Source organism: Ascaphus truei, chromosome 1, assembly GCF_040206685.1.
Source record: "Ascaphus truei isolate aAscTru1 chromosome 1, aAscTru1.hap1, whole genome shotgun sequence".
Lineage (NCBI taxonomy): Eukaryota > Metazoa > Chordata > Amphibia > Anura > Ascaphidae > Ascaphus > Ascaphus truei.
This window is the reverse complement of record NC_134483.1, coordinates 202766387-202790680: the sequence shown is the minus strand read 5'-3', so window position 1 is coordinate 202790680 and position 24294 is coordinate 202766387. Positions and strand designations below refer to the sequence as shown.

The 24294-nt window shown below is 45.6% G+C and overlaps 1 protein-coding gene across 1 annotated transcript in view; it reads right to left on the bottom strand.

Annotated features, from left to right (window-relative positions):
- LOC142491524 (protein PRRC1-like) overlaps positions 1–8414 on the bottom strand; it is a 31131-nt gene extending 22717 nt beyond the window's left edge. Inside the window, exons 1-4 of the mRNA XM_075594253.1 lie at positions 8319–8414; positions 6906–7012; positions 4124–4316; positions 1640–1743 (exon numbers count right to left, since the gene is read on the bottom strand). Of these exons, the coding sequence (XP_075450368.1) occupies positions 1640–1743; positions 4124–4316; positions 6906–7012; positions 8319–8414 (500 nt within the window). The remainder of the gene's footprint in view (positions 1–1639; positions 1744–4123; positions 4317–6905; positions 7013–8318) is intronic.
- Positions 8415–24294: the final 15880 nt, after the last annotated feature.

Here is a 24294-nt window from a genome sequence, read left to right as displayed (position 1 = left end):
ATTTGATCGGAAGCCAGGAGAGGGATTTCATGAGGGGAGATGCTGAGACAGATCTAGGAAAGAGTAGAGTGATTTTGGCAGCAGCATTTAGGATAGATTGTAGGGGAGACAGGTGAGAGGCAGGAAGGCCGGACAGCAGGAGGTTACAGTAATCAAGACGGGAGAGAATGAGGGCCTGAGTCAGAGTTTTAGCAGTCGAACAACAGGAAAGGGCGTATCTTAGTTATATTGCGGAGGAAAAAGCGACAAGTTTTAGAAATGTTTTGAATGTGAGGGGCGAATGTGAGAGAGGAGTCGAGTGTGACCCCTAGGCAGCGTGCTTGGGCTACTGGGTGAATGATTGTAGTTCCAACAGTAATGTGGAAGGAGGTAGTAGGGCCAGGTTTGGGAGGAAGTATGAGGAGCTCTGTTTTAGCCATGTTGAGTTTAAGGCGTCGGAGGGCCATCCAGGATGATATAGCAGAGAGACATTCAGAAACTTTGGTTTGTACAGCAGGTGTAAGGTCAGGTGTTGAAAAGTATATTTGTGTGTCGTCGGCATAGAGGTGATAATTAAACCCAAAAGATGTTATTAGGTCACCTAGAGAGAGTGTGTACAGAGAAAAGAGAAGAGGTCCCAGGACAGAGCCCTGGGGTACCCCCACAGAGAGATCAATAGAGGAGGAGGAGGTGTTAGCAGAAGAGACACTAAAAGTACGATGGGAGAGGTAGGATGAGATCCAGGATAGAGCTTTGTTCCGAATACCTAGAGTATGGAGAATGTGGAGGAGAAGAGGGTGGTCCACGGTGTCAAATGCTGCAGAGAGGTCGAGTAATATGAGCAGAGTGTAATGACCTCTGTCTTATCATCATATCATCACTGCAGCACGGTGCACCTAGCAGGTCTTTGGAAACAGGATAAATTACCATCAATCCCGATTAGAAACAAGGTGTGGTTTATATATACACGATGGAAAAACTTTCCTGAATGATACATATGATAATTTTCAGATGGTGTGTCTACCCTGGATAATGTACACAGGCAACCAAAATGTAGACTTAGGCTCTCTAAGCTTGTAATACCCCCAAACCAACCCTACTCCACGGCTAGAGGATAACCTGGCCGCTCCTTCGGCCCATTTAAATTTGTCAGGTTATGGAAACTTATAGGTTCCTCCTTCACCCCAGAGACAGACCCCATAATGTGCGAGGAGGCCGCCCCAAACCCTCCCACAAACCAATTTATGATATGTATATGTAGAGTACAAAGTTTTTGAAGCTCCACCTAAATGCTGTCCCCCCCCCCCCCCCTTGTGTTGATAACAAGTAGAGCAGACAGACAACATATTAGATAAAGTTCCCAGAACAGGATTCATTACCTTTGGGTAACCAAGAGCACAGAGAAGCATGAAAACCAAATGGCTCTAGATCAGCATTGCTTCAACTTGAGTGCCTGAGAAACATGCAGAAGGACAGAATTAAGCTATTGCCAAATACTATCCTGCACCGGTATAAAACCATGCAATGGGACTAAACATTATGGAAAGTTTGTTTGTAATAAGATGCAAAGTCACAACTTGAAGAAGATTGAAGGACCTCTCTGAAGCCCTCACACAACCATCCCTTTTAATGTTTAGTTATAGATAAGAAAGCCACTTACTTGTCAGGAAGTAGTTCAGCAATAAAGTTTTCCACTGACACTGCAGGCTGTTTCTCATGCATCACTCCACTCCGGCGCAAGCCACCTATCCTTTCCTGGGCTCCCTAAAAAAGATGAAACAAAATTCGACTTAAAAAAAAAAATACATATATATTTTGTGTTTGTGTGTACGTCCTTTTAAAAATAAATACAAAATATATAACATTTTAAAATAAAAATTAAACCGTTTGCAGACAAACAAAAAGGGAAAAAAACATGCCGAATAAAGAAATATTAAACTTAAAGCCTTCAACTTAAAGCCTTCTACCAAAGTCCGGGCCCCAGGGACCCCGTCAAAATATGAAACCCAATGTCTGAGAGACAAGGGATCAGCAGGGCTTATCTCCTGCATATATGGAACGTTAGTCGGGTCCCCCATCCAGGCCCACAATAAAATTTAAATATATGACTCAATGGGAACATGATTTGGAAGAGGAAAAATCGACAAGGACTCCTGGGACAATATCCTCCTAGCAGTAGCCAAGTGCTCGATCTTCACAGTAATCAGGAAAAATGGGTACAAAGTACTGATAAGTATCACCTCAACGCCCCTGTTGCTTTGCAGGTATATCCCGGGCTACTCCCCAGACTGTCCAAAGGGATGTGGGGTGTCAGGCCTCTCATTCACATGTGGTGGGCCTGCCCCAGGGAATCAGCATTATGGCAAAAGGTGAGAATATGGATCCAGGGAATCCTGCAAGTAGACTTGGATTTAGATCCCAGGCTCTTCCTACTAAACAGACCGTCTGACGCCTATCTATCTAGAACAGGCCGATTTCCCACATCTCCACGGCAACCAGATGTGAATGGGCTGCAATTTGGAAGCAGTCGGGAATCCCCACCTCATCTAAAATAAACAGACTGGGCTTCATCTGTCACATAGAGAAGTTCCTGAGTCTGACAAACGATTCCTGCAATGAATTCCTTACCATCTGGGAGCCCTGGATCCACTCAGCGGGCATACAGGGAGTAGACACTAGATCAATCCTGCTAGAATTATCCTAGAAGGCGGGTCACAAAGTCTGTAAGGTATAGAAAAGGTGCCTCCACTCCAACCCATACGAGTACTCGTCCCAGTTAAATCTAGGATGTCCCCAGGCCCATTGAGTGGCTAGACTACTATAAGCTACCACACTACACGGTGCCAAGAGACAAACTCGGCCCACTAGGAGAGCGCCCTAATGAAAAAGCCTTATACGAGACTCCAGCTATGTAATCCATGTCTTGTGATGTATGCAATATGAACGGAGCCCCTCATCCTTATGATTTTTGTACCCACCCCCTATTCTTTTCTTTACCCCCCCCAAAAAAAGTGTTCTTTAAAACAGAGAGGGGGGGGCACGGTTGCCCTCTCTCCGCCCCCCCCCCCCCTGCCGCTTACCTTGGCTCTGGCGGCATGACGTCACATTGCCATAGCAACATGTCAGAGCCAAGGTAAGTGAGGTTTACAAAGGCCTTATTCGCTCCCCCGGTACTTAATTTAAGTGTCTTCGGGAAGCGCACAGGGCCTCTGTAAACCCCACAGTCAGTTGCCCCCCAGTTTACGCACTGCTGCTTTAAGACATAGCAAACAACTCTCCCCAATATAATAAAAATTGTATGCGTTGAAAGGAAGAACACCAAAAATGCCCTCCACTGTAATCTTAAAAAGCAGAGAGATCTATAAAATCAGCTCGGTATATGAAGTCTTAAAATAAATATACAATTACACATTCAAGATTTGAACAGGCCAACACACTTGTGTATTTTATTGATAGTTTAGATTTTACGTGCCACGTCAAACCCTTCCTCAGTGATGCACTTTGCAATTTGTGTTTTCAAAATGAAAAGCTAGTTCAGCAACAATAGCCTCACCACCAGGCCGCTGTGCAGGCGAGTGTGCTGGTTTTAGAAGGGACAGTGCTCTTAACTTTGTATTCTTAACAGATAGCAGTAGCATATTAATTAAGTTAAATGTAGGCGACTGATAAAGGACATTATAGAATTAGGAGTAAAGCCGTCCCTCGCTCATCTGCCAGAATCCGTCCCGCAAACCGCCGGCGGATAATGGATCCATGTTAATCTGCCGCGAATAAGCGGTTCTGACGTCTGATAATGCGTCCAGCATTATAGAGCGTCGGATAAGGTGTTTGACGGAAAACGGACTGTGATACCGAGGACCACCTGTAATTTCATTTTGTTTTAAATACACAGGTCAACTATCGATTCTCTACTCTTTCCTTAAAATACATTTTAAAAAGGTAATGAGGTCATCACCATATACAGTTAGAAATATATATAGGCGCATACAGTAAATATATATTTAAAAAAAATGCATGGTAATCAAAGAGATATTTGAATTTTTTTAAGATACCAATTACGTTACTGCTCTATTTGGGTCTGTCCCTGTAAATATAAATAAGTGTCCCAAAGGCTAAAATGTATGGTTATCGCAGATACATTTACCTTCAATCCAGCCGCATATCCCACAGGCTGTGGAGCAATATTAGACTGACCATCCTCCCCCGTTATTAGTGCCATGCCAAACACCTCCTGAAACGCATCTCGAACGGCTGAAACTTTCACTTCTTTATTGGAAGTTACCACAATATCCAGCTCGCCTCCAGATCCTAGGAAAAGGCAAGATGCAGATAAACAACTATTTAGGTCTTATTTACTAAGAGATGTTACTCCAAAGGCCGTTGTATAGTCCAGTCCCTTGAAGGGCTATATTTACAACGCAGTGATGGGATGTTATTGTGGGGTAGAATAACTTTGTAAAAATGGCCAGTAGCCTGGTCAGGGATATAACATTTTCCATTTTGAAGCCATAACAGAATTAAAGCCAAGACGCTGAGAAAAGAAGCCTCTAGTTAAAGTGATGGATATTGGCATTCCATAAAAAGCTGTAGTATGTGAACACCCTCATCTGCCAAAAGTAACCGCGACGCTCCCGCAGGAGAAAGCTTTGATGTGCGGTTTATACATTATCCCTCTATACCCGTTTTTATTTAATCTATAAAAACACAAGTATTTTGACACAGGAGAGGACCATCTCCACTAGAGGTTCGATAAAGAGATCATGGCGGTCATCACAGAAACATCTAGAGCAATTCATGACAATGATTTCCTGCTATGACATTACCTGCACCCAGTTATTTAAAACACATATTTTTATTAATCTGTTAAAACTATATAAATACGCAAGTTATTTATCCAATGCCAACCACATGCTTCATGCTTTACAGACAGGAAAACAAGAAGAAACAGGGGGAGCACAGGTTGAGGGACAATACAAATGTTTTTAACACTATGGTGATTTAGGTCTTAGACTGTTGTGTATAGTGAAGTGAAGGATGTGTAATATAATTAAAAAATGAAAAAAATTAAAAAAATTAAAAAATGGAGGTGAGTAAGGGTAATTGAAAGCAATAAAAAATTATACTCACACGGCCTTGTGTGAGCATACTGTATAATCGAATTGGTTTCTCTTCCTCCCTCTTTGGAGCTCCACAGGAACTTCAGCTGGGTGGGAATCACTCAGAGTGCTTGTTGTGAACACAATGGATATGAGGTAGAGTAATCGTAATCTTTATTTAACTAAACAACTAACGATATACAATACCACACAGAGAAAAGAAAGGGGTTAAAAAGCTCTTAGTCAAAGACATAAGAGCTTAGTAAAATTAGAAACAGCCAGTCTTTCAGGAAAGATCCTGCAGGATGCTAAGCTAGCATAAACTAACGGTCATCCAAAACCATAAACAGGATATTGTCCATTCATCTCTGATTAATAAATGAACACTCTAAATTACCTCTGCCAGACATAAAAATAATTGTTGCTAATTTGAACACACATAAGTTAAAATTCTAATGATATTTGAATCAGATCATCGTCTTTCCTTTTAAAATCTTTTATCCATAATAACATAAATATAATTTTAAAAATATTTAAAAATCTTACCAAAAAATTTTTTTAGATTTTTTTTTATAAAATTCCATTTAGTAATTAAATTTATACAATTATCAGAATACTAAACATAATTGAAAATATGTAACAAACATCAACCCTTAGTACAACTGCTCCTAGGTCTTTAAAAGAACCCATGTAGTTAGTTCTGATGGTTGGATGTGTCTGAAAAAAACCGTGACAAGACAGAATATAATCAGTACACTATGAACCAAAGATGTTGATAGTCTTACTTAAACTTACTACTAATAGAATAACCAAAAGGTTTATAAGTCCATGGAAGGCACTGAGGTCAACCTCAATTTATGGACCGGATATTCAAGGTAGGCTAGCTTAGTATTCCAAGACTGAAGACTAAAGTGTATGACTATGGAGCCTATTTTGTTTTATGTTTTTTTGTTGAATTCGATTAGGTAATCTCAATTCTATCAACATTAAGGTAGTTCAATGACAAAAGATAATTGATTTATTTTTAATCATGCACAAGCGCGACCGCAGAGCGCTCATTGTTTGTGTTTTGAGAGCCGCCGAGAATATTGATTAGAACGATGACGCAGCATGAAGGGAGTTATTCAGGGACAGGATCGGATTGGCTGGCGCTTGCCTATATATAGCTACGAGTCATGCCATACCTTTCAACGGAGCCTGGGGAAGCCCAAGAAGGGCGAAACGCGTTGCTACAATCCCTGAGTACTTTTGGACTATTGCAGCCACCGTCAGGAGCAGGAAATAGGAGCGCAACACAGCACCCGGAGAGTTAGCTGCGCACCTAAGCATCCTGCAGGATCTTTCCTGAAAGACTGGCTGTTTCTAATTTTACTAAGCTCTTATGTCTTTGACTAAGAGCTTTTTAACCCCTTTCTTTTCTCTGTGTGGTATTGTATATCGTTAGTTGTTTAGTTAAATAAAGATTACGATTACTCTACCTCATATCCATTGTGTTCACAACAAGCACTCTGAGTGATTCCCACCCAGCTGAAGTACCTGTGAAGCTCCAAAGAGGGAGGAAGAGAAACCAATTCGATTATACAGTATGCTCACACATGGCCGTGTGAGTATAATTTTTTATTGCTTTCAATTACCCTTACTCACCTCCAATTTTTTCCCATTAAAATAGGAACACTCCATGGTAGCTCTGCAGTGAAGTGCGAATTAAAGACACTTCCCCCCAGAGGACACTCACATTTGCCCGTGTGAGTGGAGGCAGTTTTTCTGCATTTGATTTAGTGGAAATTGTCTGTGTGAGTTATCATTTACTTTATCCGTCTTGTCCCTCACATATTTGTCTTGTACTCTTTTCTACATTTTGAGGACAACATCGTAAAGTCAGCCCTGCCGTATGATTTGGAGAAGCTTTCCTCTGAACCAGCGAAGAAGAGAAGATCCTAAAGAGAGAATACACAAGACAGAAAAAGCAAAGCAAAGAAACCTTGATGTGAAAGCATTTACACAAGGCCGTGTAAGTGTTAATTATATTACACATCCTTCACTTCACTATACACAACAGTCTAAGACCTAAATCACCATAGTGTTAAAAACATGTGTATTGTCCCTCAACTTGTGCTCCCCCTGTTTCTTCTTGTTTTCCCGTCATTATTAAGGATCCTTGTATAGGTCCTTTTGGGGGTCTTGAGCTGCAGGAAGAGAGTTGGAAGTGGATGGGAACCTTATTCACTACATAAGGTGGATTTGTTCTATTTAAGAATTTTTATTGTTCCCTTAAAATTATCAATCTTCAAGGGTAGCGCCCGGGCATGTCCTATCACATCATGCTTTACAGAGATAGTATACAATATACAGGGAGATACGGTACAAAACGGGTAAAAATTGTGCAGAACCCCCCCCCCCCCAAAACCAAAATAAACGCACAATATTGGGAGAATATAGGCCCTGTGTAAAAAATACATAAATACTTTGAATGGAAATGGTGGTACAACACCAGTAATGCAATGGCAGTTTTTAATGCAGCTTGTCTTGGACTGAAGGCCATGTTGTGTAGGTAGAAAAAGGTGATAAGAATCCATAGCGGATTTTATTAAAATACCAATTTTAATGAAGGGCACTTATTACAGCTGGACTGAATAATGGAAACCCATACGTGTGCTCATTAAATGAAGTTCCTTTCAATACTACATAACATTTTTAACACTGGTACATTAAAGAAAAAAAATAAAATACATTTAAAAAAAGTATAGCCTCAGACCTGCTATATTGCGGTGTTACATAAAACACGGAAGTGGGGAGGATCTGAACACCACGATTAACAGAGGAACACTAACAGCTGTTGGGGATACAGACTGGACATTAGCTAAAGGGACTGATTCAGCACATGGATACCATCACCGCAAATTAAACAGGTTGCATTGTGGGGGTTTGGTGCACTATTTATACATTGTTAGAAGGGATTGTGTTTATGCCATTGTCACTTGATAAAGACCACCATGGTTGAAACGTTGTGTTGGCTCAATAAATGAGTTTGGATATGCTAAATCAGTTGTGCCCTATGTTCCTATGTTCCTTTGTTCATCGTTACATAAAACACAAGACCAGTATGATATAGATGTATATTGCGACAGTCCCAGGATATTAGGCAGTTTTCTGCCCGATTTAGGTCAGAAAGGGCAGGAATAGTGCAAAAGGATGCATTCCACAGCTTCCCATGTATTTAGGCTGGTGGATGGGTGGGGGCACGCTGCTCCCCTGTATCCAGTTCGGGGAGGACGCCTGCCCCTTCATGAGTTGCAGTGTCCGGAAGAATTGCCTGGACTCTTGGGACACCGTCCCCATCTATCAGATAAGAACACAATGTATATTGTGGTATCTAAAAAGACTGGATATTATTAAGTATATGGTAACCCTAAACAGGAGGGGAGTGTGTTAGTTAAGCTGGGAACCAGGTTAGTTGGCCAGGAACAGTTAGAAATGCTTATGCTGCTGTGTAGTTAGTTTCCCTTAAAAGGATATGCTTTACTTTTATGGTTGTTTTCTTAAAGTGACAGGCTGTACAAAATATTGTGTCACTGATATAAGAAATAACCACAGAAGGTTAATGGCGGAGTCCCTACGGGGACAAAATAAAACCGTCAGAAGCCCGAGTTATGCACTATAATGCTACGTCTTATTCTTGTGTTTCTCTAAATAAACCCTAGAAGACTGTTGGGAAGAGCCCAGACAGACGTCAGCGCTACGCGAGGGTGGCGTTTGTCACATATGGTGGACAATGTGGGTCGACACTAAAAGGTCTGTGGGTTTGCAAATAAATGTGGGGGTTTCAAATGGCTGCCCAGCCGAAGTAACGTACAGACTCTGCGAGTAAAGTCTGCCCCACCGTGTATGACTACCAGTTGTGCCTATAGCATACACAGGGAAAGGTGTGAAGTATTGATGTGGTCAGGGTGAAGAATACACCTGAAAGTGTAAAAATGGAGGAAGAAATGTATTTAACGTGTAATGTGCCTGGCCACACGAAACGGTGTCCTTTCAGGAATGAGCGTCCCTGCGTGGCGCCGGAAGAGGAGCAGCACCAGAGGTGTTCCTGGTGTAAAGAGCTCAGCCACACAAAGCAGTGTCCCTTCAGGACTTACTCTGATGAGGATTCCTATGAGGCCCCGCCAAAAGGACAGCCTCAGCAGCTAGAGGAATATTTTTTAAAGCAAGCCAAGCAACTGCAAGCAATGCGCTGTGGTCGCAAGGAAAATGCAGAAGGTTTTTTAGAGTGCATTCAGTACCACTGATGTTAAAGATGAAGAATGTGTGCTCAGTACTGCTGATGTATCAGAATCTATCCCAGTAAAGAAGAGAGCGAAAAAGAAGGCTGGTAGGTTGCTTACATAGGAAGCTATAGAAAATGTTAAAGATGGCCCTGTGTCTGAAGGGAGACCAAGTCTGCGAAAGAAATGAAAAGCTTCACCAAGCAGAACACATGCTGCAAGATCTGTGCGTGAGGCTGCAGGAGGTCGAGGAGAAGCAGCGAGTCATGCAGGAAGAAAGTATCTAGGCCGCTAATGAAGTAAAAATGCTGCAGGAGCATCCGAGTACCCAGTGGGTCCCCACAGAGCAGTATGAGAGGGAGCACGAGAAGGTCCAGAAACTGAAGCTAGGAGAGCAGAGACGCTGCTCCATCCCCAGCAGTCAGTATGCCCAGGAGAAAGAAACCTGGGAAACGTAAGCTGCTGGGAGCCTAGCAAAAGAATTGTCAGAGCTCAAAACGTAATGAAGGATGCGTTTATGCACACTCAGAACCAGCACAAGGAAGAGATGAAGGCTCTGAGAACAGAATTGAGAGATGTACGCACGAAACAGAATTCTCTAGCGGATGAACTAAACGTATTGAAAAGGGAGACAAGTATTCGAATTATTCAGAAGCACTGCAAAGCTCTTATCCAAGGAAGGAAAAAAGAAACTCAGCGTCAACGCACCGCAACTGTCGTTCTACAGGCTGCCTACAGAGGGATGAAAACTCGTCAGTTTAATCGCCAGAATAAAGCAACCAGTGTTCTTCGATCAATCTATCGTGCCCATATGGTATGACACAGGCTCCTTATTATGTAAGGAGCCACTACAAAAATTTAGTCTCTGACTAGGATGAGACATAACTATATTAGTTATCAGACCCTGAGAAAGGTATCACTGGTTATCCAGCGGTAAATAAATGTATGCCTCAAAAAAGAGAGGCCCAAGACTACAGGTCTGCTGACTACAAAGGAAAGATGTCACGGGGAACAGCCGGAGTTAGTGAGAACTCCATCAAGGTTGAGGTGCTCGAGTTTAATGGTGCTTCATCTTCAAAGTACCGTATAATTGCCCCAAAAGGGAAAAGCCACAATTTCTGATGAGTGAAAATGGTCTTGAGAAAAGACATTGCAGTAAGCAGAGCCAAGAAGGTTCAGAGATTGGAAAGCAAAAGCGACGAAGGTCAACGCTAGCCTTGAATAGGTCCAGATCTCGCCACCCTGGGCCACAATATAAAGACAATGGAGAATTCGGCCCTGAGTTTAGTCAGAAGCTAAAAAGACAGTGCGACCATGTGCATGAAAAGTGCTAAAATGTAGTCGGAGGATATAATGGACTGGAAATGAAGAAGAGAAAGAGAGGGAAAAAAAAAACACGTGTCGGAACTAATCGATTGGGTTACACATGCGGACGTTGTCACAGTTTACGCTTGCAACAGAATTCGCTAGTGCAGTATATACCAGGGGTGCGCAAACTGGGGGGCGTGGGTGGTTGCAGATGCCCCGTGCTCTTCCCCAAGGCATTTATAATTAAATGCCAGGGGATCGCGTGAGGCCTCTGCAACTGAACTTACCGAGGTCGAGTCTGCTTCAGATGACGTGTTGACATGGCAACGCGGCGTCAAATGACACTGCGGGGTCATGTGATGTCACATCACATGACCCTGCTGATGCCGACAGGCAGGTAAGGGGGTGCGAGCACCGGAGGAATGGCTGCAGGGGGGTGCAGCATCAGAAGTTTGCGCACCACTGGTATAAGCTATATTATGCCTCTAGAATAAGCATTTTGTAAATATTGCAATATTGTATTTTTTCTCTTTGAAAATATAGGTAAGACTACAAGTTGGTATACAGGGTTGATGGCCCTTAACAGGATTACAAGGCTGTATCTTGTGAAAAATATGGTTAATATAAAACGTTAATGGCCCTTTTGGTTCGTAAATATAGAATATGGTTCATATTCTAGAGAAGGAAAACCCAGGGAGGTTATAGAAATTGCTGCTAAAAAAAGTATTTTTGAAAATGGTTCCCTATTTAAAAAAACAAAAACAAAATAGGTTCGTCAAGAATAGTGTATTATGACGAAACGAAGTGTCAGTAATTACTGCACATAGTCAAATGGAAGTCTTAGGAAAAAGGTTCATAAAATTGTTTCAAGTGAATGCTTAATATTGTTTTGGGGAGTTAGCTCAAGTATTTTAGATAGGACACCCCGGTATATATATCCATGGCCACTCACCCCAGTAGGCGTGAGCTGGGGAGGGGGATATGTGACAATTCCAGGATATTTGGCAGCCCGATTTAGGTCAGAACGTGCAGGAATAGTGCAAAAGAATCCATTCCACAGCTTCCCATTTACTCTGGCTGGTGGATGAAACATCAATCCCGAAGGAGAGCAGGCTATGAAAAGCTATTGTTTACCTTAATAAAACCCCAGATGCCACCGGCAGGTCCTTCACTCTGCACTGCATGCCCCCTAGGGTCTTCTTGCTCTTCTGGGAACGTAATGGATGAGCCCCTCAATACCGAGGGAGGAGCTTGCTGGGTAACAGGATTTGGCAAGACTGAGAACAGAGGGAAATAATATATTGACTTCATATACAGTAAGAGCACTTCTGATATGTAATTTACACAGGACCAGTGATTGTAGCCTTAGGGTTTCAATGAACTGCGTGGTTGATCATAAATGGCCATTACAGTAACTACTGTAGGCACTGCAGGACCCGTAAGCACCAGAAGTGACTACACTTTGTAGCGTTAAATATTTACTTGAATGTTTTAACTATGAACAACCACCCCCTCCCCCCCACAATATATACAATCTTTTTTTTTTTAACTAATCCCACCTGAAGAACATCTTTTGAAGCTGATACGTGGTCCCGATTCCTCAGATATTTGCATTTTTTTTGTGCTGGTGTCACAAAAAAAATTACAGACATAGCCAGCAGGTCACCAATAGAAAGCAGCAATGTGAATGTTGCACTTTTCCATTGGTCGTCTGAGTTCGAACATGCAAAAATATATTTTCTGTCCAGAAGGAAATAGTCTGTCTCCCCTCTCCCGAACAAAATGAGTAATCTTAAAGGAACCAAGGGGTCTCCGGGCTTATGGGGACCACAGATAAACTCTTGGGAGCTCCACAGTTCAGATGATTAAAATGCTGAATTGAAAAAAAAGGCAGCACAGATTAAAAAAAAAAAAAAAAGCCCATTAAGGCAAACAAAATTTTAAAGTAAAAAATAGCTGTACTAGTTTGAAACAAGCTACAGCTAGTTTCACCACAGACAGCAATAGCCCATTGAACAGCAGATCCTAAATGAATAAAAAAAATAAACCATGTCGCAAATCCGCACAATATTCGTGTTTCTATTTTATGATTGTAACGGGTTTCCCCCCCCCCCAATCTCACATTGGCCCGGGTACTCTAGCAACCAACCACCATTACGTGTTCGTGTTTGGTGGTGCACCTGTAGGCAACAGGACTCCTGAGTCTCCCGCTTGATGGTATTAGGGGATGTCATCAGGACAGGTAGCTGAGGTAGTGGGTGCGAGTTCAACTTACATCATGTGCAGCGCCTCCACCTCATCAGGGTCTATGCTTCCGCAGGGAGATGGTCCTGGTGAGGAACTCCTTCTTGGTGGTGCCTGCCACTGTTGAGTAATTTCACACTCACACAGTGGGGTTTTCGTTAACAAGGCCATCTTTATTGTAGGTAGGGATGTAGCAGACTGCCCCATGCAGCTGCCGGCTCTAGCCGCACATCTCTCCGTGCTGTCCCTTTGCCAGATACGCCCTCCCAAATTGAAGTGGGATTCCCTCTTCTCCTAGGGAGATCCTCTCTGCGCCAGGTCCCTGGACACAGAGTGGCTTAGACAGGCCGATTGGTCAACCTGGACCGCTAGTTACTGCACTAGGGTCACATAGTGTTCCTACAATCCCTTATGCAGGAAAATACAACTTCCCAACAACTTCCCACAGCTGCTGGAACCACCACTAACTAACTGTGTTGTGCCTTATATACTTCAGGAGGCAGGCGCATCCCTGATGTCACTATCCAGGGACTCAGAACATACAGCCACTCCCCTCCATACATAGGGCACATCAACATGGTGTGAGGGAAAACCTCCATAACTACTGCTGGCATACCTGTACTTACCAGGACTTACTGCAAACAGAGAGGAAAGTAATATACCATTATTATGCATGGTTATATGATGCTTCAATTTTCAGAGGAATTTGATTCCTACATAAATAGAGAGACAATGTTGTATCTGGCTGGGGTTATGTTATCTATTACGAGTTGGCAGGCGAGGCACACTAAGCCCCACACAGCTATGAACCCATTTATCAGGAGAGAAGGGGATACAAAAGATAAACAGAACATGGATCACGGCTACATGTCGTTCACAGAGAAGTCAGACAGGTACATCATTTGTTAGGACATATTTTGACCTCCTCGCTGCCCGATAAATATATTGCAGAGCCAGACAGCAAAGGGGTGAAAGGTGTCCCCCTCCTATTTAAAAGCTACTGATCTCAAACGTTAGCACCTGTTCCTTTTAAACGTTGCTTTCTATACATCAGTGTGTTAATGAATTATGCATTACACACCTTGACTCACAGAAATTGATACAAAACAGAGACTGATGTCAACCCAGACACAGATGTTGTACAGGCACCCTCACACAAACAACAGTTGAGAACGAGAACTTGCAATTTCTTCCCTGGCCTGTGAATATATTTCCCAAAAATAAAGGGGGGAGAGAGATTCTGAGAGGGCAGCACCCTACTGCAGGTACTTGTTTCGTCTTTGTATAAAGTGCATTAGACTGTCATGTGGCAAGAAACATTTCTAAACAAATACAATAAATACCCGCTTTAACGTAAAGGCAACAGTTCTTTTTCCTCTCCCCCCCCCCCCCCGAGACCTTAATTGACATCCATTCCAAAAACAAAGTTTTTTGTTTTGTTTTTTAAAGACACTTGTATTCCTTGAAATACTGTATAACAATGCCACTGTAGCACTTCCTAGAAAACAGTTATTAGGGAGCGGTTCACTTACTGGCAGAGATTCAATCCCAGGGCACCAACAACAACAACGAGCTGCCATTCAAATGTTTTACAGTTTTAATCAAATACTGTATAATATACAGGCAGTCCTCGTTTTACAACGCTTCGCTTTACAACGAATGGCTTATCCAACGCTATGCAATGCATACCTATGTTCGTTTTTACAACTCCAAAATGGCTTATCCAACGCTCTTATGACGCTTTGCAACGTTGTGTATGTGTGTATATATATATACACATTCACATAAACAACATTGCAAAGCGTCGTAAGAGCGTATATATAATATTATACTATATAATATTATATTATACTATATAATATATTATTTATTATGTTATATTATATATATAATACAGTTTATACACTATATAATTTATGTGTGTGCTGCATATCTTATTGCCTGCATAAAATATTTGGTGTATTTTAGTGTTAAAAATGCCTTTAGGAACGGAACCTTTCATTTAAACAGTGTTCCTATGGGAAAACGTGTTTCGCTTTACAACGTTTCGCTTTACAACGCCATTTTGAGTAACGCATTGTGTCGGATAACCGAGGACGGCCTGTACATACATACATAGATACATACATACAATACCGTTTGGAAACGAAATCAGCAGGTAGCACTCCAGAATTGAACAAACAAGTGTATTGAAAAAATAAACACAAAACCAACGTTTCGGTCCACAAATGGGACCTTTGTCAAGGCGGTGTGTAAAAAATAATACACATATATACACACAGACACACACACACACATACATATATATATATATATATATATATATATATATATATATATATATATATATATATATATATATACAGTACACATATATATACACATATATATATACACATATATATATATATATATATATATATATACATACATATATATATATATATATATATATATATATATATATATATATATACACACACACATATACATATATATATATACACATATACATATATATACACATATACATATATATATATATATATATACATATACATATATATATACATATATATATATATATATATATATATATATATATTATAATTTAAAAAAAGAAGTTGGGTCAATTAGAAACCAGACAATTCCATGTTGTTGCCTTCTAGTGTGTGCCTAAATTTCTTTTCTACAAATCCGTAGTGCCCTGGATCCTCCTCTTTGTTGCCTTCTATCCGTCATGCAAATAAAACTTCATTTTACTGCTTTCTCAGCGTTTACATTTTGGAAATTAAAAAATATTTAAGCTAAAAAAAGGTAACGGAGTGAAAAGCTAGAAATCCCTTTTTGTAGCACATTTGTAAGAGTGAATGCACTTGTAACCACTTCACTGCCACAAAGGCCAGAAATACCACTACAGGTAGTCCTCGCTATCCAACGTTTCACTTTACAATGAATGGCATATCCAACGCTTTACAATGCAACCCTATGGGCCGTTTTCCGATTCCGGAATGCGTTATCCGACGCTCCCCGCCGCTGATTAACATGGGACTCACTTTATAATGGTTTCACTATCCAGCGCTACTTCCAGAACGGATTCCGCTGGATAACCGAGGACTGTCTGTACATTGCTGAACCATAACGGCAGTGAAAGGGTGTGTGAATGCTCCATGTTGCATTGTACACATTTTAGTAAAACAAGACAAACACAGAACAGTATAAAACACTCCATAGAGTACAACCTGTGAGAGGGGGTGCAGAAAATGATGGCATCAGTGGCGTCTGTGGTGCCCGTCCAGCATGACCCTTCGTGATATTATAGGTGGAAGTCATAGAAAATCCAGTAACAGGAGATCCGTGGGTGGTGCAGAGAAAACAGGAGCAGGTGTCGAGCTGAGAGGAGGAGGAGGGAAAGAAGCAGGGGAGGAGCAGTGTACGCTCATTTTCACCATGTCGTGCACTTTAGGAATCATTCGGGTGAAGAGGGATTTGTTTTCATTTGTTTTTTTAGTGACCATTTAAATAAAATAAAAAAAATTTACACATATACCAGGCATGCCTGTATTGGGATACTTTTCCCTCATTGTTTTTTTACTATTGCTATCCTTTACAGTAGCACCGCCAGTGGCTTTATTTGTAGCTTTACTTTACAGGCCTTTTTCGTACTGGTTATCAGTTATGGTGTATCACCAGGCTTTACAACTTCTGATATGGACTCTTCTGGTGGCGATATGTGCAACACCATATGGGACAGAGACCCCTTTCTTAGAAAAGGAATTGTTATAAATGTCAAGAGAAACCAGACTAGATGGGGACGCTAGATGTCCAAGAGACAGGGAGTGTGGGGGCTACAAATGAGACGTCACTTCTCCCAAAGAAAGCAGACAAATTAACCTGTCATGTGTGGTGCTGTCAGAGGAGCAGTTACCGGTTTAAGAACATGGTCTTTTTCTCGTCAACTCACACACACACTAGATGCATTGGATTAAGGATTTACATTTAGTCTGTCGGGAGGCGGTTATTGTTTACATTTAATGCAAATCTAAAGATGAAAGCAAAATCCAGTTATGATTGATGAAGCAGGTTTTCAATGGAACACCCAAGAATGTCAGGTTTTAGGTGACTTAGTATTGCTATGGGGATGATCAAAGTGCAGGCATTCGTGAGGTTAAACATATTTTTTCTAACACTAAATCTACATTTTGTTCTCCCCTTACAGACCTGCTCCCAAGTTGAGGTTTATGCCAATTTGGTCTCCCAGGAGATTGAATTGAACAATTGAACTGTTGCTCTGGTCAAGATAAATCTGCCAGCTGATTAACGAAGAGCAGTTACTGATTTTAAAAGGACATTAACTATGATTGAGATTAAATCGTCCGACAAGGGCGGCAATATTGTCCTGTAGCAACATACGAGAAAGAAGCATTTAATCAATTTAGGGGCACTTATGAAGAGCTCCCGGATAATCCAACCTTTAAATATAAGCAGTCACGATCAACTGGCAAGGTCAGCATTTATACAGGGCACCAGAACAGGCAAATGTCATGGTCTTATATCTAGACATCCCAGGGTACCTACATTTTACATGTTGCAGAAGGTGCACAATTTCTCCCATCCCATCTCCTGGGCGAGCCCATTCGCCTTTGTTAGATTTTTTTTCTACATCCATTGGTTGAAACACTTCCCTCACATCTTAGGGACATGACAGACGTATTGCTTAGATTAGTGGATACAAATACAACCATATACGATCATCCAAAAAGGACTGCCTGTTAGCTGTACCATATTTTCTGTCTATGTGCAAATCTTAGTGCAGATTTAATCACTTTTTTGACGGATCTTCAATTTGTACAACTCTCCGCTACAAGTCGTCATGTTTCTCCTTCTACCGACTTAGCGGGAGATTTGAATGTTGAGGCGGGTGATCGGAAAATTGGTGTAAAATTCTGGTCTGTGCATAGAGTAGCATGGGGCCCCTATGCTCGTGGGGCCCCCGGGAAACTGCCCAGCGTGCGCATGCGTTAAGACGTCACTGCCTGCACGCCCTCCAATGCCAACATTTTCCTGGGGAGATGGAGGTGGTATTTTCTGATGCTATTGATGACAGTACTGCTCATATTTTGTTGTATGAAATGTATATGTGGAATGGGTAGTGTTCAAGTGCTTGATCCTGTCTCCATAGCAATATTCTATAATGAAAAGGAGAACTAGCACTGGGAACTATAATAAAACAGTGGTTCAGTCACAGTCTTAGACCCATGCAAGGGGCTCTATGTCTCCATGAAGGTGGGGGGTAAGAACAATGGTGTCCCTCCCCCTCCTCATTGGGATGGCCCGTGGGTAAGTATTGAGGTACTCACTGTTGTCCCAAGAATATCTCCTCAGTGTGCAGCTGTGTCCAAATTTTTGGACTTGTTTTGGACATATTTTGCTGTAGTTGAGGTACATAGATGACATCCTCATTCTTTGGAATGATCCTCAGGTGGACTTTTTGTTCGTCAATGTCCACAACAGAACATAAAGCTCACCAGTATGTCAAGTTCTATTAAAGTTGACTTTTGTTTTGTTTTTTGGACTTGAGGATCTCCATTGGTCCTTGTGAACATTTAGAGACCGATATTCACCGTAATTAGAACTCCACTAATTTGGTGCTACATGCCACCAGTGCACATCCTTTTAGTCAAATTAAAGGGATGCCAGTCAGTGAATTCTTAATGTTAAATCGGAATTGCTCCACTCCTGTTTGAGAGCTAAAGTGCGGACATCCAAATTTCAAGTCAGGGGATACAGTAACACTTGTATTAAATCAAGGTCTTCGTAAAAGTAGATTTAGGAACAGTGAATATGTTGATACCTAAATCAACTTCAACTAAAAATGGCGTAAATGTAATTGGGACTTAAGTCAGCAGTCTACTTTTAGACACATTTTGCAAAAACACTGGCATGTACTATTGACTGACACTGATCTTAGAACTGTGTTAGGAGACAAAATAAGCCTTACAAGTAGGCTGATGGATATTATCGTCCTCAGACCTTACAAACCGGTCACAAGGTAGACAAAGTTTTTTTTGTCCTGTAATAATAGTTCTGCTTGCAGTTATATGAAACCCACTAAACTATTTTTTAATATACAAGGCACTAAGAAATGTCAGTTTATTCACATTTCTACATAGTAAAACCAAGGAAATAATCTACTATTTGACTTGCCCCGTAATCAAATCTATGTGGGCATGACAACTCGAGAAGCAAGATTCCACATCCTGGAACACACTAGGAATATAAAAATGCTCAGTGAGACCCGACTGCAAAGAAAAAGAATGACCTTAGTATCCAGACACTTTATGGTAAATGAGGAGTCTGACATTTCTGTAACAACGGCTTTTGGGATTGAAAAGTGTTTTTCGGGATCAGAAGCAGAGATTTGGAGAAATCTTTACTCCAATGAGAATACAAAATAGATTGTGAGATTGGCCTGCAGGTTTAAATGATTATCTGCGCTTTTCTAATGTTCTTAGAATGCGTTAAGCGGTTTATTGATTCTTGTTCTTTGTTCTATCTTGCATGTTAACAAATCTCAGCTTTGGCGGTTTAAAAGTGAGGACGTTTTCCCTGTGTAAAGCATACCTTGCGGTCATTGGTCCACATCACTTAGAGGGCTGTATTTATACTGGGTATTCATCTTATGAAATTGACTATTAACTTTTTCTAAGACAACACATTTGGGACTGTTGCTCAGTATTTTTGCAGCTTTTCTCTTATTGGGATTTTGATATGTTACCTGATATATTTAGGCTTGATCTGAGATGTATTATTCATTGTCATCATGGTCTCAATGATTTTTGAGTATTGGTATGTGTGCCGTTATTTTTGATGCTGCAGTTCTGTTTCACCATATTATAGTGACCGGCCAGTCGATATAAGGAATCAACTTCATTCCGTTTCTCCCCGATTCATACAATATATGCCTTTACCCCAAGTGACACGTTTATATGCAAGTTCATCAGCGCATACGACTCATTTTTACAAGGTCATGCACTTTAGCAATCTTTGAGATGGAGTGATTCATTTTTTTAGTGACTGTATTTAATTTTTTTTTTCCAACGCATAAAAGAATGCTTGTTTTGCGGTACTTTTCCCTCTGTTGGTAGAGGAGAGGGGAGGGATAGAAATATTTCCCAGAATCCATTGCTTCAGTGGAAGCACTGTATGCTAGGTGGCAATGGTTGAAAGGCAGGTTTGCAGACCTGGCTAAGGCCCCGCTGTACGCTCTGGCGCGCCCGCACTGCATCCAGGCGGCGTGTGCACGGCACTTCACCGCGATCTGAAGGGAGCTCTTTGTAGGCATGGGGGGCATGATGGGGGCACGGCCATAGCTTTCAGTGAGCTGATTTCTAAGGCTGAGTCCATGGTAACTGCAGCCGTGCCGAGGCGCGCTGAGGCTGAGGGAAAGCGGGTGCTTTCCCTGGCTTTAGTTCGCGCGCCGTCCGTGGGCAGGCCAGTGACATCACAGAGCTGGTTCTCCCTCATTGGGCGAACCGCTCACGTGACCGGCCCTGCGCTCCCCCGTGAGCGTCAAAACTAACAAAAATTTAAGAGCTACGCCTCCGCGATCCCCTGCTAAAGCCGCTCTCATTGCGGCTGCAGGGGCTCACTGACGAGCATCAGCACAGGTCAGCGCCTAAGCGCTGACCATGGACTCAGCCTAAAAGAGGCATCTCCAAGGGGGTTGCTTTTGAGCCCATGCGGTGGCTGCGTGTGTAGCATTGAAGAAGGGTCCACCCACCTGCCAGCAATCTCCCCTCATTGGCTCCATGCCACACCACGTGACGCGGTGAGGGGGGGAGGTGAGGGGAGGAGGTGGGGGAGGAGAGGTGAGGGAAGGTGAGGAGGGGGGATGTGGGGGGATGGGAGGTGGAGGGAAGAGGGAGGGTGGGGGGTAGGAAGGATGAGAGGGAGAATAGGGGGGAGAGGGATTATGGGTGGGAGAGGGAGGATGGGGGGGAGGGGGAGGATGTGGGGGGGAGAGGGAGGATGGGATGGAGGGAGGATGGGGAGGAGAGGGAGGATAGGGGAGAGGAGGATGGGGGGGAGAGGGAGATGTGGGGGGAGAGGGAGGATGGGGGGAGAGGGAGGATGGGGGGATAGGGAGGATGGGGGAGAGGGAGAATGGGGGGAGAGGGAGAATGGGGGAGAGGGAGATGGGGGGAGAGGGAGGATGGGGGAGAGGAAGGATGGGGGGATAGGGAGGATGGGGAGAGGAGGGGGATGGGGGGGGATAGGGAGGGAGGATGGGGAGAGAGGGAGGATGGGGGAGAGGGAGGATGGGGGGAGAGGGAGGATGGGGGGTGAGAGGGAGGATGGTGGGGGGAGAGGGAGGATTGGGGGGAGAGAGGGAGGATGGGGGGAGAGAGGGAGGATGGGGGGAGAGAGGGAAGATGATGGGGGAGAGAGGGAGGATGGGGGGGGAGAGGGAAGATGATGGGGGAGAGAGGGAGGATGGGGGGGAGAGGGAGGATGGGAGGAGAGGAGGTGGGGGGGAGGGGAGGTGGGGGAGGAGGGAGAGGGAGGAGGGGGGGGAGAGGGAGGATGGAGGGGGAGGGTGGGCGGGGTAGGAAGGATGAGAGGGAGGGTGGGCGGGTAGGAAGGATGAGAGGGAGGATGGGGGGGAGAAGGAGTATGGGGGGAGATGAAGTATGGGGGGGAGAGGGAGAATGGGGGGGAGAAGGAGTATGGGGGGAGAGGAAGGATGGGGGGGGAGAGGGAGAATGGGGGGAGGGGGAGGATCTGGGTTGGGAGAGGGAGGATGGGGGGAGAGGGAGGATGGGGAGGAGAGGGAGGATGGGGTGGGGAGGAAGGATGGGGAGGAGAGGGAGGATGGGGGGGAGAGGGAGGATGGGGGGGGAGAGGGAGGATGGGGTGGAGAGGGAGGATGGGGGGGAGAGGGAGGATTGGGGGAGAGGGAGGATGGGGGGGAGAGGGAGGGAGGATGGGAGAGAGGGAGGTTGGATGGGGGAGAGAGGGAGGGAGGATGGGGGGAGAGGGAGGATGGGGGGATAGGGAGGATGGAGGGGGAGAGGGAGGATGGGGGGAGGGATGATGGGGGGAGAGGGGAGGGAGGATGGGGGAGAGAGGGAGGATAGGGGGGAGAGGGAGGATGGGGGGGATAGGGAGGATGGGGGGATAGGGAGGATGGTGGGGATAGGGAGGATGGGGGGGATAGGGAGGATGGGGGGATAGGGAAGATGGGGGGGATAGGGAATGGGGGGGAGAGAGGGAGGATGGGGGAGAGAGAGGGAGGATGGGGAGCGAGAGGGAGGATGGGGGGAGAGGGAGGATGGGGGATAGAGGGAGGATGGGGGGGAGAGAGGGAGGATGGGGGAGAGAGGGAGGAGGGGGGGGGAAAGAGGGGAGGGAGAGGGAGGATGGGGGGGCAAGGGAGGATGGAGGGGATAGAGGGAGGATGGGGGAGAGAGGGAGGATGGGGGGGAGAGAGGGGGGGGAGAGGGAGGATGAGGGGGGAGAGAGGCAGGATGGGGGGAGAGAGGCAGGATGGGGGGGAGAGGGAGGATGGGGGGGAGAGGAGGTGGGGGGAGGGGAGGTGGGGGAGGGAGGAGACGGAGGAGGGGGGAGGAGAGGGAGGAGGGGGGTAGAGGGAGGATGGGGGGGAAGGGAGTATTGGGGGAGAGGAAGGATGGGGGAGAGGGAGAATGGGGGGAGGGGGAGGATGTAGGGGGAGAGGGAGGATGGGGGAGGGGAGGAGAGGGAGGATGGAGGGAGAGGGAGGATGGGGAGGAGAGGGAGGATGGGGGGGGAGAGGGAGGATGGGGAGGAGAGGGAGGATGGAAGGGAGAGGGAGGATGGGGGGGAAAGGGAGGAGGATGGGGGGAGAGGGAGGGAGGATGGGGGGAGAGGGAGGGAGGATGGGGGGGAGAGGGGAGGGAGGATGTGGGGGAGAGGGAGGATGGGGGGGGAGAGGGAGGATGGGGGGGTGAGGGAGGATGGGGGGGGAGAGGGAGGATGATGGGGGGGAGAGGGAGGATGATGGGGGGGAGAGGAGATGGGGGGGAGAGGGGAGGGAGGATGAGGGGGGAGAGGGAGGATGAGAGGGAGGATGGGGGGGAGAGGGAGTATGGGGGGGGAGAGGGAGGATGGGCGGGAGAGGGAGGATGGGGGGAGAGGGAGGATGGGGGGGAGAGGGAGGATGGGGGGAGAGGGAGGATGGGGGGGAGAGGGAGGGAGGATGGGGGGAGAGGGAGGGAGTATGGGGGGGAGAGGGAGGGAGGATGGGGGGGAGAGGGAGGGAGGATGGGGGGTAGAGGGAGGAGGGGGGGGAGAGGGAGGATGGGGGGTGAGGGAGGATGGGGGTGAGAGGGAGGATGGGGGGGAGAGTGAGGATGAAGGGGGGAGAGGGAGATGGGGGGGGAGAGGGGAGGTAGGATGAGGGGGGAGAGGGAGGATGAGAGGGAGGATGGGGGGGGAGAGGGAGGATTGGGGGGAGAGGGAGGATGGGGGAGAGAGAGGGAGCATGGGGGAGGAGAGAGGAGGATGAGGGGGAGAGAGGGTGGATGGGGGAGAGGGAGGTTGGGGGGAGAGGGAGGATGGGGGGAGAGGGAGGATGATTGGGGGAAGAGGGAGGATGGGGGGAGAGGGAGGATGGAGGGGAGAGGGAGGATGGAGGGGAGAGGGAGGATGGGGGGGAGAGGGAGGAGGGGGGGAGAGGGAAGATGATTGGGGGGAGAGGGTGGATGGGGGGGAGAGGGAGGATGGGGGGGAGAGAGGAGGATGGAGGGGAGATGGAGGATGGAGGGGAGAGGGAGGATGATTGGGGGGAGAGGGAGGATGGGGGGGAGAGGGAGGATGGAGGGGAGAGGGAGGATGGAGGGGAGAGGGAGGATGGGGGGGAGAGGGAGGATGGGGGAGAGGGAGGACGGGGGGAGAGGGAGGATGATTGGGGGGAGAGGGAGGATGGGGGGGTGAGGGAGATGGGGGGGAGAGGGGGAGGGAGGATGAGGGGGGAGAGGGAGGATGAGAGGGTGGATGGGGGGGAGGGAGGATTGGGGGGAGAGGGAGGATGGGGGAGAGAGGGAGGATGGGGGGGAGAGAGGGAGGATGGGGGGGAGAGGGAGGATGGGGAAGAGAGGGAGGGAGGGGGGGGGAGAGAGGGAGGAGGGAGGGAGGATGAGGGGGAGAGGGAGTATGGGGGGACAGGGAGGATGGGGGGGAGAGAGGGAGGATGGGGTGGAGAGAGGGAGCATGGGGGAGAGAGGGAGGATGAGGGGGGAGAGAGGGAGGATGGGGGAGAGGGAGGATGGGGGGGAGAGGGAGGATGGGGGGAGAGGAGGATGATTGGGGGAAGAGGGAGGATGGGGGGGAGAGGGAGGATGGAGGGGAGAGGGAGGATGGAG